Genomic DNA, 14,209 nt, shown 5'->3' on the forward strand with positions numbered 1-14,209 from the left:
GAAATACCAATAACTAGAAAATTTCTTAGCTGCTCAATAATCATACTCATAATGATTTTATAGAAAATATCAAAACATTAATGCTATTAATACTAAACGGCCAATTCTGCTTCTCGTGCGAACTTCAGCATATCTTGTTAACGGTGTATGGCTAAAAATTTACAGGCTTAACTTAAACTTTGGTTCTGCATTACATGCATCAGTCCACATTGTTTTTTCTGCAATTGGCTACATGCACCAGACCATCGTGATCGCTGTGTGATGACAGTTTCCAAATCATCCAAACCAACATTAAGCAGTATTTCCTTTATTCCTTGACTGAAAATTGATGAAAGTGTATAATAGATGTTTGTTATCCTTCTTACACTGTCAAACATCTGCTTTGTACAGAAGAGGATTTGGGCCAAGTAGAAGAAAAAAATAATGAGAGGAGAGGATTTTTTTTTCTTTATGCAGTTCAAGAAAAAAGTCGAAATGACGAAAATAAAGTTGAGATGTCGAGAAGAGAAGAAGTTGAAATACGATTTTGAAAAAAATGTCAAAGTGACGAGTGTAAAGTAAGCTTTTTGTTTTCTGTAAAGTTAAAAAATATTCACAGATAGGTGTCAAAAAGTCACCAGATGAACTTTTTCTTTTTAGAAAAGTTTATCCAAACAGTTAGGTAGGCCGCAAGCTACAACCTGATTTTCATAAATGTAATTTGAAACAAATTTTTTAGACATATATTGTATTATATTATATGTTATATACGTATTTTCTCAACATTGTGTTTCAACTTTATTCTCGACATTGTATTTTGACTTTATTCTCGTCATTTCCACTTTTTCTCGAACTAATAATAAGGATTTTTTTTTTCTCCTACCTGGCCCTAATCCTCTTCTACAGATTTGTCTTCACTTCCACAGTAAATATTAAAATGTTAATTTTTATTTAAGTACTCTTACTTCCTCCCATGAAACACAGTGGCCCTCATTTATCAAACAGGCGTAGAAACGAGCGCAGATCTGAGTGTATATTTCGTCTTACAACAGGGTCCACGTGTGATTTATCAAACAATCGTATCTCGCCAATCACAGCGTAAAAATGATCGGCTGTTGATAAATGTGGCGGCTCGAAACAAGCGTAATTTAAATACCATGCCCTAATATATACCCGATTCAGATGGCTCGCCTTCAGAGTTTACGACACCGAAGGACGCAATACGGACAAAAACATTTTTTTTTTTTTCACCACCTAAAGTCAGCTTTATTAGCAAAGTGCACCGTTACAAATAACAACAGGGGCAATATAGACATATTACAGAAATACGCAGCGACAGAGGTTTATGAAATAAAAGTACTTATAGTTATAAACTCAAACAAGTTCACTGAATATTTTACATTTGGAGCACAGACTTAGAAGTTTTCACAGCTTTTTGGTTGAAGGAGGTGAACAATGTTTTAAAGTAAGTTTTAATTCCAAAAGAAGAGGAATTTCTCAGAGTCAGAAAGTGAAACGCTGACGTCCAACAGCTGCAACACAACAAACTGGTTTTGTTTGGCAGCATAAAAAGTGAAAAAGAAGGAAATGTGCTGTCAGCAGAGTAGCGGACTATTAAACTCCCGGGGAGGTTCGAGTAATTAATTTATACATGATGATATATAAAGCCTAATAATCTATATAATATCCGAATATTGCTATTATTATGATGGAGATATATTATTCACCTCTTTACATTTACTAATAATGATGTCCTAGTTAGAGGAGTGTGTGGCAGCGCTGATTGGAAAGGTTTCTATTCGGGCAGCACCGCTGGTAAAAGAGACGCTGACGCTCCGGTGTCCAGCAGGATAATAATAATGGTAAATAGCAGAAGACAACAACATTTAATATCCTCGGCTGGTATTCTGTTTAAAGAATTTCACGATCGCAGGATGTATTTATTTTTGGATTATGTTTTAATGATAAATTATGTAGTCTAAACATGTCTTGCTTTGTCACCATTAAAAATCAAAACACCACAGAGTTTTATCAGCTCCAGGCATCGATACAATAGTCTAAGATCAATTCTCCGACTCAGACGTGTGGACTTCACACTGACTCAAATTTTCGTACACGAGCTGAGAGCAGACGTGAGATCTGATCGAACGTTCCACTCACGTCCAAATTGATAAATGCCAAGGCTTGCATAGAAATCATCTTATGCCCACTTTACGCTCACTTTCTGACGTACGCTCGTTTGATAAATGAGGGCCAGTATGTAGTGGCATAGAGTCTGTATATACATGTCCTGGTAAGTATTGTGATGACCATCACATCAATAATCAGTCCTCACCTTTATGTTTATGACGTACAGTTTCAGTTGTATGCTGCATATGGCCCTTTTAGAATTGTGTGATTCATTTGTAAGCATGCACATCAAAGATGGAACAATACGACATTCATTTCCTTCTTTCAATCATTTATCTTCCGCTCTCTTCTTCCCTTTTCCCTCAGGGTGGTAAAATCCCGGTGCGGTGGACGGCCCCAGAGGCAATCGCCTACAGGAAGTTTACGTCGGCTTCAGACGTCTGGAGTTATGGGATCGTCACCTGGGAGGTGATGTCATACGGAGAGAGGCCTTACTGGGACATGAGCAACCAAGATGTGAGTCACCGCATGCTTGTGAGTGTGTGTGTGTGTGTGTGTGTGAGTGTGCGCACATGTTTCAGGGAGAGATACAGTGAAAGAGAGTCTTTCTCTTGTTTTATTGTGTTCCCAATGATGTCTGTGACTCTATAAGCTTGTATACATTTACACTGTTTTTGTTGCTCACTGCTTTTTTCGGAGTGTGTGTGTGTGTGTGTGTGTGTGTGTGTGTGTGTGTGTGCGCGTGTGTGTGTGTGTGTGTGTGTGTGTGTGTGTGCCTGTGGGTTGGGGGTGGGCTTGTTTGTTTCCTTTGCCGTCTCTCACAGTGGGGTGTCTGCATGTCTTGGAAAACATGCGGAAAATGAGGACATCAATTTAAGTGTCACAGAAATGTTTGTTCCCTGGAACGACAGACCAAAAGGCTTCAGGAGTTTGTTTTCCAGCTGATCTTTTCTACAGGGAATATTTCATTGTCTTTGACAACTTTATTCCAATTACCTGCACAGTATGATCAATTTACTCCAGTATTTTGATCACAATGATGTTATTAAGTGGTTTGAGGTTACATTTATCCCTGTTTTTTGGGCTGGAAATGATTGACAGTTGTTTTTCTTTAAAGAAGTGCACATTTCTCTGCTGTTCTTTTGTTGAAATGTATCATAAGGACTACTCATCCTTTCTTTAGGCTGAGTATTAAATATGACTGTTTAAACCTAAAGGGGATCACGTAGCGTACATAAAAAAGGAGGTTCCAGAAGATCGGATTGCTGACATTTTTATTTTTAGGCTTCTATTCCAGGAAGGAATGTGATACTCAGATTATAGTTAGTTTTGGCACTAAAACCCACTTCAAAGCACAGAGGCTCCACATCCCAGTTCTTGCTTTCTGATACCTTATATCTACTGGCTTTGACACAGAGGAGCATGGGAATATTACACACATCCAGTTTGTCTTGAGTTTAAACTTAAAAAGGATTCAATTATGCATTTTCTTATTTTTTTGTCATATATATAATGTTACAGTGTCAGATGTTCATAATAAACACAGCCAATGTTCCACATAATGTGGACAGCGTACATAAAAAAGTAATCCCTGTGAGCAAAAACGTCAGGTTTCTGACAGTTCTGAACGATCTGTTTTCACAGTTTCTTTTTCTTCTCTCAGATCAAGCTGACTTCAGCTTGTGCCAGATTTACATATATGGCCATCTACTCCAGGCACATCCCTGCTAACGTCAAGAAAACCTGTAATCTTTAATGCCAATTCTCTGGATCCAGTTCCTGCTGGATGATGTTAATTTATGTAGCTTTTGGTTCAGAAGCTAAATTGCTGATTTTTTTCACGATAGAAAGCGGCATTATACTCAGTTACAGTCATGCAGTCAGCGGTGACTAATCAGAGCAGACTGAGTTTTTTCCGGGAAGGAGTCTTAAAGAGACAGGCGCAACAACAGAGCATCTTAGAGGGAGGGTAAATACGGGAGCAGAATGAGAAAAATACAATGTTTTCAGAAAATTAAAGCATGTTCTCTAGAACATGTCCTAGTAGAAACCTAAAATACAAGTTTTGAATCCTGAAAATAAGCTTAATAGGTACCCTTTAAAGTAAATTGTGTTGCTGTGGAAAACATACTTAAACCTGAACCCATGGCACTTATCTTTGTTTGTGTTGTATTAACTCTCAAATGTACGTTGCTTTGGATAAAAGCGTCTACTAAATGACATTGTAGAATTGTAGAAAATATTACTGACTGGTCTCAGTTGAGTTTATCACCTGTCAAATATTCTTAATAACTTTCTGTCAGGAAATATTTAGAGCTGTTGTGTCCTATATTTCCCAGTAGGACCACATTTTCAGACACACAGCTCCGGTCCAGAAATTTCTAACCGGCTTTAGACCTCATTAACTTGGGCTATTTGTGTTTTCTGTCTGGTGCGCTGTCCCACTGATGAGCAGTTAATCAGTGGCCCTTCCAACTGTAAGATAGACACATATTTTAAACTAATAAAATCAAAAAATTCCCCCATTTTTGTCAGCAGAGAGCCGTTTTCCTGTCTAGCATCTGCATCACCTTAACTATCCCTTTCCCCTGATTTCACACTTTACCCTGTCTCTTACCTCCCCCCTGCTGTCTCTCTTCACCTCCTCCTTCGCCGCCTCACCCCTCTTTCCTCTATGGTTGCTCCTCAGCAGAAGCAGTCTATGCCGCAGTAATGACAGAGAGTCGGAATAATGACAGAGACAGTTTTATAATGGCACAGACAGTGTATAATGATGGGGAAAGTGTGTGTTACCACTATAGCTAACGAGGGTCTGCTGGGGCATTAAGTATGCATGAACCTCACACCCTAAACTCACACATATGACACACACAGCTGAACCACACACATGCAGGCACACATGCTTAAAGGCACACACACACTCACATGCGATTTCAAAGAACACGGAGCGGTGAAATTGTCAGCGGAGCCACCACAGGTGCTGTGTTCGACATGAATTAATCATGAAAGAGACCTGTGATGTTTTACTACACTCGCTGCTATTTTGATTGACAGGGGTGCTTAGAGAGAATTTATGCGGCACAAAGCCTGAGAAGTGTGTCGGGGTCAAGTAGAGTTCAATCAGCGAGCAGACAAATCCCCGGCGCTGAATTTACAGTAGTAGAAACACCGCATTCCCTCAGCTTACCTTTAGAACGGCTTACAAGCACACTGATACGGGCTACTAACTTAAAATTTACGGTGAGCACTGGGGAAAAAACAGGTTGAAGTAGTATTTCAAGGTATTTCGTGGCACTTCTGCTTTGTTAACCCTCTGAATTCTTGGGCTATTATGTCTTTTAAAAAATCTGTTAAAAAATTCTTTACCATGGTATCAGTTTTCTCAGCGTTACATCACCTATATGTCCTGATAATTAATTTTTAACTTTGACTTACTTGATGAAAATGTTGAACCCAAAAGAAACAAAGGCAAACATAAAATCTGATCTTGAAAATGATATTTCAACACACAGAATTTTAAATGTTGCAAATATGAATACAGGTTGCAAATATTACATATAACAGGTAAAATTAGGATAATCTTTAGTTCTATATTTTTATACTAAATATATTTGACATTATGTCCGTTTTTTTGTCCTGACAACTGAGTGAATGGCAGTGTATGAAGTGGAGTATGGCTGGAATAAAGAGCAACGTTAATTCCATAAATAAAGGTAGAGCATCCTTCACAAGGGCACAGTGGTAGAAAAAGTATTCAGATCCCTTATCCTTGAAATGACTCCACTACAAGTAAAAGTCCTGCATGCAAATCTTATTTAGTAAAAGTTAAAAAAAAGTATCAGAATCAATATGTGCTTGAAGTGTCAAAAGTAAAAGTACTTGGACCCACTCGGATTGGTAGATATGTTCCAAATACATTATTGGATCATTATTTTTGATGCATTTATGTGAGTAACGTTTCAGTTTTCTCAAGGTAGGGCTCATTTTAACTATTTAATATACTTGTGAGGTTTCCTTTTTTTTTAAAAAATCACTCACTCACTCACTAATCACTTTAAATGTATCATGTTTTTAATGTTAAATCTCCTAAAAAGTAACTTAAGCTGTCAGCTAAAAGAAGTGGGGTAGGAAGTACAATATTTGCCTCAAAATGTAGTGGAGCAGAAGTATAAAGTTACATTAAATGGAAATACTCAAGTAAATCACAAATACCTCAAACTTTAACCTAAGTACAGTACTTGATTAAATGTACTTGAATATATTCCACCACTACAAAGGCACCTAATTTACCTGTGACATGTGGCTTATCTTCTTACTGTTTTAATCAATTTAGGGGAAAAGTCTAACACTTCAAGAAATGTGCTAAATTGGTTTCTTGTTGAGATTAAGATAAGAAGACCTACCTCCAACCAACAGGTGATCTTTGTTTAGCTGTTTATAACTAGCTCCTCTAAAGACAACAAATAAACACATTATGTTCTGTTGTACAAAACTGTGCAGAAAGTGTAGAAATGGAGGGTTATGTGTGGGACTATTTCTTGGTCAGGTGTAGTGATTTACTGGAGTCTCCTGTTTGCGTGGCCACCTCATGTGACCACTGCAACTCCTCTATCCTCAGCCACTCAACACAGAAATCCATTAAAATCTAGCATGTCCTAAAGCTATTCGTGTATATATTATTTGTGTATATATTTTGTTTAACCCTCCTGTTATGTTCGTTTCTCGGGAATACAGCAATAATGTTCGTGGGTCAATTTAACCCGGGGCATGTTTAATCATCCAAAAGTGTCAGAAACTAAAAAAATCCCAATTAAAATTGTTTATATTTCATAAGAAAACTCCATTACTAAACATTTTAATCAATGCTTAGTGCAATGGTGTTCTTTAGATCAGATCATGGTTCAATGAGAATAATTTACTTGTTTTTCATTTTAAAAAATATACATGTTAAAACTTTTTAAGGTACATTGGAAAGACCTACATATAAAATACAATGGTTTTACATTACGTTGATTTACGTTGAAAAATGTTATTTTACATTTTTAAATTTTGAATTTTTATGGAAAAAATACTTTTATTTTTATTTTTAAACTTTGAAATGGGTCAATTCGAGGGTTAAACAATTATGTCCTGTCAAGCTATTTGGCAGAATTTAAGGACTTTAACAAATACATTGCACCACTGAAATAAAATGCTATTTATCATATAGGGAATAATGATTGGACACTTTTTGTTTGCCCAGGAACAGCTGATACAGCTCACAAGTAAATAACACTGATGCTACAATGAACAAGGATGTCAGATTTCCCAACCGAGGGTTCCCCTGTCCTTGCATTTCTTCTCTTTCTCGCAAGGAAGAGACACAAGTGAAGTATTTGGGGTCAGTTAAACTACCCAGGTGATCATGCTAGCATCATATTTACTGCACAGAGAGTGGCAACAATTTCTAGACAGAAATTTATAGTACATTTTATTTGAAAAAAGCTCGGTAACTTTTTCCATTCAGAAATTCATAGGATATTTTACACAGTAAATTTTCAGTAAACTCTACTCATAGTTTCAAAGTGGTTTCTATCAATAGAACTCAAGTAAACTTTACTCACAATTCTCTGTGTCGGTTACAAAATTTTAGTCACTATTCCTTTGTATATTTTACCATTTGCTAGCTAAGTTTACTTGAGTGCTTTTACTTGAAAATGTACTAAGATTTCCTGTAAACAAGATTTCCTGTGTGGAAAAAGTTAAAGTAAAGTAAATTTCACTCCACATTTATTCTTGCTAAGACCGAAAATAAGCTTATTTCTCTAAATATCAAACATTTCCTTTGAATATAAATGGAATGTTTAAGTATTTTTCAGAAAATATTTTCCGTATTACTCAGGTTAAATCCATGCTCTTCCAGGCAGTTGTTATTAAAAAAGATTGTGGTTCCTGATGCTAAAAAAGATTAAGTTCATGAAACTAAACTCATCAGGCCTCTAAAGAATAGAGTGTCGCGGGTGAGAAGGAAGATGAGTGTGATTTGTGAAAATAGCTGAAAGATAGATTTTATCTGAAGTCTTTACAGCTCCATAAAATGTTTTAAGCTGTCAGGTTACACAATAATTAGAGTTGGGGAGACATTTAATTATTCTCACATTCCTGGAACGGGGGCAGAATAATTTGAGATGATAATCACAGAACTTTTTTCCTTTCTTTGATTATTTTTTGGGGTGGCGAGGCAGCTAGTTACTCTTTCAGTCAAAGGAGTTTTTGAATTGTGTGATGTTCAGGATAATTACATTCCGCACTCAAAGGTATGCCGGCGTATTTAGCACAACGTCTCTGCAATACAAAAATTCTTGCTGAAAAGTTTTCACAGACAAACCTCGACAGATCTTTATCATTCTCAGTGCCTTCACCGGCATAATGAAATCAAAAGCTCGTCTGTGTAAAACTACCTGCTTCGACATCAGAGATTGCATCGGGCGTCACTGCTGCTTAGCGATGAATATCTGGATATATGGCGCGACTGCACGCTGTGTCAGGATGAAGTTCTCAAATGGAAATTGAATCCAATGAGAACTAATCTAAACTCACTAATCTGAAGTTTTCTTCTTCCTTTTTTGTGGTTTTAATTAAAGCTGAACGAGGCAAGGTTCTTCTGTAGAAAATACACCTTTCAAAAATCAGAGGAGCTGAAACAGAGAGGTCCGTGCTCCTCTCTGCCATCAGGAAGTCACAAATCAAACTTACAAAATATAGTGTCCCCTATAAACAGCAGCAAGAGAGCTAGACTCAACTTTCATCCTTTTGATATCCTAAACATCATAGACCAGCACCATGCTGTGTGCAATTTACTGAAGTCTGAGCACAAAAATAAATATCTTTCAAAATATTTTCCCCCATCTGTCAGTTCTCAGCCTGCGACCCGTACATGTCTGATATATGTCAGCCCTTATCTGTTCTCTTTTCGTAAATATATTTCTGATTACATATCCTGCAGGGCTGTGTACACATATCCAATTAAATGTGAGTTTAGAGCCATTATTTCACATTTCCAAGATGTTAAACCACACTTGACCTCATTAACTTGTGGGTGGTAGCAGCTAGCAGAATGATATCACGGGTCACAGATGAGTGTTTGGATATCAGCATGCAAAAAGGTGTTTACTGTAGATGCAGTCTAAGTGGCTGGAATTTATTCATTTTCCTCTTTCTTTGCCTCCTCATCCAACAATGTGGGTGATGGCGGTGCGGGGGAGGCAAACACTCCTGTACAGTTTCACGCTGCAGTAGTCCCCTGGAGACTCTGTGCTCACTAAATCACTTTCCAGCAATGAAATCCTTCAATAATTTCAAATCCCCTTTAAAATTAAACCTTTATCCACATATTCCACCATCCTGTCTTATTATGGAAGCTAAAGAGTATATAGAACATACAGTAATTTGTAATATAATTTCACTGTTTCTTTTAATATTATAACATAAAGCAGCACCTGGGGGCAGTGGAAATACCTCATAAAGTTAATAAAATGAAAGTGTTGCAACATTACATACAAAGCAACATTAGCATGTTTATCTGATGACCTGTACAGGAAGTCCTACCCTAACATGGCCAGACCAATTCATGAATTAGTCTGGAACCTCTGTTAATTTTTCTCCAAGGGTCGTTATTATTAAATAAAAATAAAAAATGTAAACAGACTACAGCATGCAGAGCTGAACTATGATGGTGCAGCATCGATATGTCCGTGAACAAGTAAAATAAAATAGTACCCCTTTTTATTTGTTTCCTCACAGAGAAACATCCAAATGAGTGAGTGATCCCTGACACCTAAGCTCTATTATACACCAAAATAAGCCATATTACACAAGGACACTGAGTGTTATACTCGGCTATTGAAAATTTACAAACAGTACTCTGGAGAGATTGGTAACATCACTTGAAAACTTGTTACAAAGACTTAGGGCTGTACAATATCTTTCTAAATAAGTAATGGTAACAGCACAACTGTTACTGAGGTAAACACTTGTCTATGCAAAATATAATAGTGTTCTCAACCTTATGGCTACAAATGTGCCACCTAAAACAGTTGATCTTCTAAAAATAAACAATTCTGAAAAGTCTTCAGATTTTGGTTGCGGTTAGAACTGCCACGGCGTTCCTTTGAATGGCTTGAATCTGCCCAACAACAGTTTGAAAATGACGGTGTTATTCACCGCACTAAATATTTGCAAAAACATTTTTCAAGAGCGACACAGTTTTCACTGAGCCCCCAACCACCGAAGAGGATAGGGCCAATTAGGAGGGGAAAAAAATGAGATGAGGACATTTTTTTTATTACGCAGTTCAAGAAAAACGTCAAAATGTCGAGAATAAAGTTGAACAAAATGCAGTACATTAAATACTCGTAGTATTAAAAACGTGATAGCGGCTTAAAGAGAAAGTTCCACATCAGCAGCAGCCATGTTGGTTGTTTAGGAAATTGCCTCAATGGCATTCTTCAGTCATCATCTCAATAACCGCCCTGTATTAAATAAATGGATGAGATTAGCCCAGCCAATCTGGAGGGGGACCAGATGCATCTGCCAGAGCAAATAAAACGTGCAGATTTCTCTGGTTCCCTGACTTTGTTTGTCAAGTAATCTACTTTTAGCTCTGTTTTGGTCTCCACCAACTCCTGAAGAAAACACCTGATTTTTTAGCTGCTAAATGCTCCACTGTGTTCACCAGCTAGTTGCTAACTTGATCTGTCTGCTGTTTTCTGCTAAACAGGTAGCATACACTTTTTTATCAGTGCTGTTTTGATGAACACAGCTGCGTATTTCATCTGAAAGCAGTACTGAGTTTCAGGGCATAAAACTAAAACAATAAGCTGAGAGTCGCCTATTAATCCTCTCTGGGTTTGTCTCTTCCCTGCTCCCCTCTCTCACTGTGTCCCAGGTGATAAATGCCATCGAGCAGGACTTCAGGCTGCCAGCTCCCATGGACTGCCCGGTCGTGCTGCACCAGCTGATGCTGGACTGTTGGCAGAAAGACAGGAATGCACGACCAAAGTTCCCAGATATTGTCAGCATGCTGGACAAAATGATACGCAACCCTGCATCTCTGAAAGCCGGCACCAACAACATCGCCCCCGGGTGCGGAAAGATAAAACTCATTTACATACACAAACACACTCTTCCTGTCTCAGTGGAATAGTATTTTTTTCTAACACTGTCTCTGCTATTGTATCCACTGTCCACAGTCCTTCCCATCACCCCTTGTTAGACCGTGGAGGTCCAGACCTGAGCAGGTTGAGCTCTGTGGAAGACTGGCTGGATGCGCTGAAGATGACCCAGTACCGAGACTCCTTCCTGGGCTCGGGTTTCACTTCTTTGCCACTTGTCACACAAATCACAGCCGAGTAAGTCTACCCGTTTAACTGCCTCTCCGTCTCTCCCTTCCTACGTACGTCTCACACACTCACCTGCCAAGTCGGTGTCTTGTTAGTTGGACCACTGGCAGAGCGCCCGGTTGGCTGACTGCTGGTCCATGCGTGTGTCTCTGAACAATCTCCCAGAATTACGTACTTCCCTCTCTTATTCCTCTTTTCATCATGATAGAAAATACTTTGACTGAACATCAATATCTCTGCCAAATAAACTGTGATAAACTGTAATTACTGTAAACCATTGTCAAAATAATTACTAGCCCCTTTCCTCCAAGTTATATCGATGCGGTTGTTGTTTCTTTTAAAGCTTTCATTAGCTATTTCACGTACCTGGCATACCTGCTTGTGGTTTGTCCTCTCTTTTACTCCAGTGAATGTGTTGGAAGTGAGATTTTTAATCAGCATTTCACTCCCTTTTACCATCTGCCGTTGTGAGAAATTCTGGGAGTTTTAACTTCACTTACTTAGTATAATGCACTGTAGGTATGCATTTTTGTTAGCTATTTAAAGAATGGGCATTATGTTGCTTTTCCTGCCTAAATAACTCTGTAAAGGAGGCAAATTAGCATCACTCTTCCTGTCTGAGAGCTGCAAGATGCGGCTCCCGCTACTGACGTTAACTTCGACCGAGACACCAACCTCAGACCTGGAGTGGGTCCCTGTACGCTGCTCTGTGGGTCAAATATAGAAGATCTGTTTCCCCAAAGGGATTAATTAAGTATACTTTAGCATAGTATCAGTGTGGAGACAGCAGATAGAGCCACACAGAACTGGCTATGTGCCAGTGAACTTTATTTAAAACACTCATCATAGATGAGGCACTTCTATTCAGGGCACTAACCCTGAACAAACTTTTCTTAGTTTTGAAACTAAAGTAAACTTGGTGACATAAACTCATGGTGTGTTGTGTTAGTTGAATATAGCATCTGCCCATAATGCCTATGAAAAGTGATCTATATCATCCTATAAAGGCTAGATAACTTAATTAACTTAATTTATATTTATTATATAACACCTTTTTATTTAAAAGTGAAAATTGAAACAACACAGACAGAAACAAATATAAAAACATAAATAATGAAAAAAACTTTTAATATAATTTTACTGTACTAAAAATTAAAAGAGTAAAACAATTAAATGGAAAAATATTAAATGAAATTCTATTGAAAAAATAAATATATAAAATAAATAATATAAATAAATATAAAATAATGAAAGGGGGAAAAAAGAATAAAACTGAAAAAAATAAGGCTAGAATATTTCTCCAATATTAAATAGGTATGTTATTTTTCTGAAAAAAGTATTTGATTAAAAAAAGGATTATATTTAACCTCGCTGTTTAAGTGTGACTGCAGAGTATACAGTAAATGGGGAAAATCAAGACATTTATGTGCTCCTTTTAATCCTCAAAGCAAATTATCCATAAAAAACAATATATCTACAAGTAAAAAATCTGAGAGACTGAATATGGATAAGCACTTATACAACCCCACTTCAAAAAATCTGAATTATTTCTTGAATAAGATGTTTTTGTGATGTTGATGATGAGACCTCATATCTGTACCTCATTCTGTTGTTTTTCCAGAGATCTCCAGAGGATCGGAGTGTCTTTAGCTGGACACCAGAAGAAAATCCTGACCAGTGTTCAATCGATGAGGCACAACATCGATGACCAGTCTCCAACTGAATCTGTGTAACCGCACAGGGGAGTGACACAGTATTAAATATTTGTCAGTGTACAGTCTGAACGAGCAGGCTGTCATCTTTACACTTCTGTTTTATCCTCATACGCTTCAGTTTGCCGCTTTTGGAAATCTAAACCACTTTACATGTTGTTAACAATCACTGTGGCCATTTGTGCGTCTGTGTGGCCTCAGGAGTCACCACGTTCCTCCTTCAGTCATTGGACAGACTTATTTTACTCCATTTAGCAAATTGATTTAAACTAAATGCCTCTTGGAGGGAATTCAGTGTAGAGATAGTGCAAGAGGAAAAACAAGGCAAACTTGATTTGTGACTGCAAAACAAGAGAAAAAAAAGTGTCTGGACTTCTTTTCTGTCTGACGAGTACAATCACAAACCCCGGGTCCCTCTCCCCTGCAAGATAACTTCCATTATTGAAATCCACAAACCAGTTTTTACCAGCTTGACTGTTTGAGTCAAGGACGACATGGCCGGGTTTTTATGTAAAGATAAATCACACCAACTTGCTACTGTGAAGAGGAAACTGCCTGAACAGACATTTATATGAAGGGACATGAACTGGACTAAAAAGCCTAACAAGAAGTCTTTAAAACAGTGTTTCTGGAGACCCGCCGCAGGCTTTGTTATCTCCAGTATTATTGAGAATATTTCAGCGTGTTGGTGAAAATTGCTACAATTTGAATCGAGACAAGCGCCAACAGTTAAATGGGACTTTGTGAATCCATCTTCATATTGAAGAGTCTGTACATAATATGATATGGGATGTTTATTTCCTATTTGCGCTCACGTTTGCCAACAGCATCGAACAATTAATTGTCACTGGAGTATTTTGTGAGCTCTCTATGATTATCTTCCTCTGCCTGACTCATCACTGGAACAAACTTTTAAGTGCTGTGGACTGCAGACCAAAAAAAAGAAAAATTAGGTTTCATACTTCTATTTTTTGTACTTTCCATGCAGCAAAGGGAAATGATAAACTC

The 14,209-nt window shown here is 37.7% G+C and overlaps 1 protein-coding gene across 1 annotated transcript in view; it reads left to right on the plus strand.

Moving 5' to 3' along the window:
* The window catches only part of LOC131977300 (ephrin type-B receptor 1-like), a 113,153-nt gene extending 99,026 nt beyond the window's left edge, over window positions 1–14,127 (plus strand). Inside the window, exons 17-20 of the mRNA XM_059340536.1 lie at window positions 2,476–2,625; window positions 11,036–11,232; window positions 11,340–11,498; window positions 13,111–14,127. Of these exons, the coding sequence (XP_059196519.1) occupies window positions 2,476–2,625; window positions 11,036–11,232; window positions 11,340–11,498; window positions 13,111–13,222 (618 nt within the window). The 3' untranslated portion in view covers window positions 13,223–14,127. The remainder of the gene's footprint in view (window positions 1–2,475; window positions 2,626–11,035; window positions 11,233–11,339; window positions 11,499–13,110) is intronic.
* The last annotated feature ends 82 nt before the right edge of the window (window positions 14,128–14,209 follow it).

Source organism: Centropristis striata, chromosome 9 (assembly GCF_030273125.1).
Source record: "Centropristis striata isolate RG_2023a ecotype Rhode Island chromosome 9, C.striata_1.0, whole genome shotgun sequence".
In the NCBI taxonomy this organism is placed as follows: Eukaryota; Metazoa; Chordata; class Actinopteri; order Perciformes; family Serranidae; genus Centropristis; species Centropristis striata.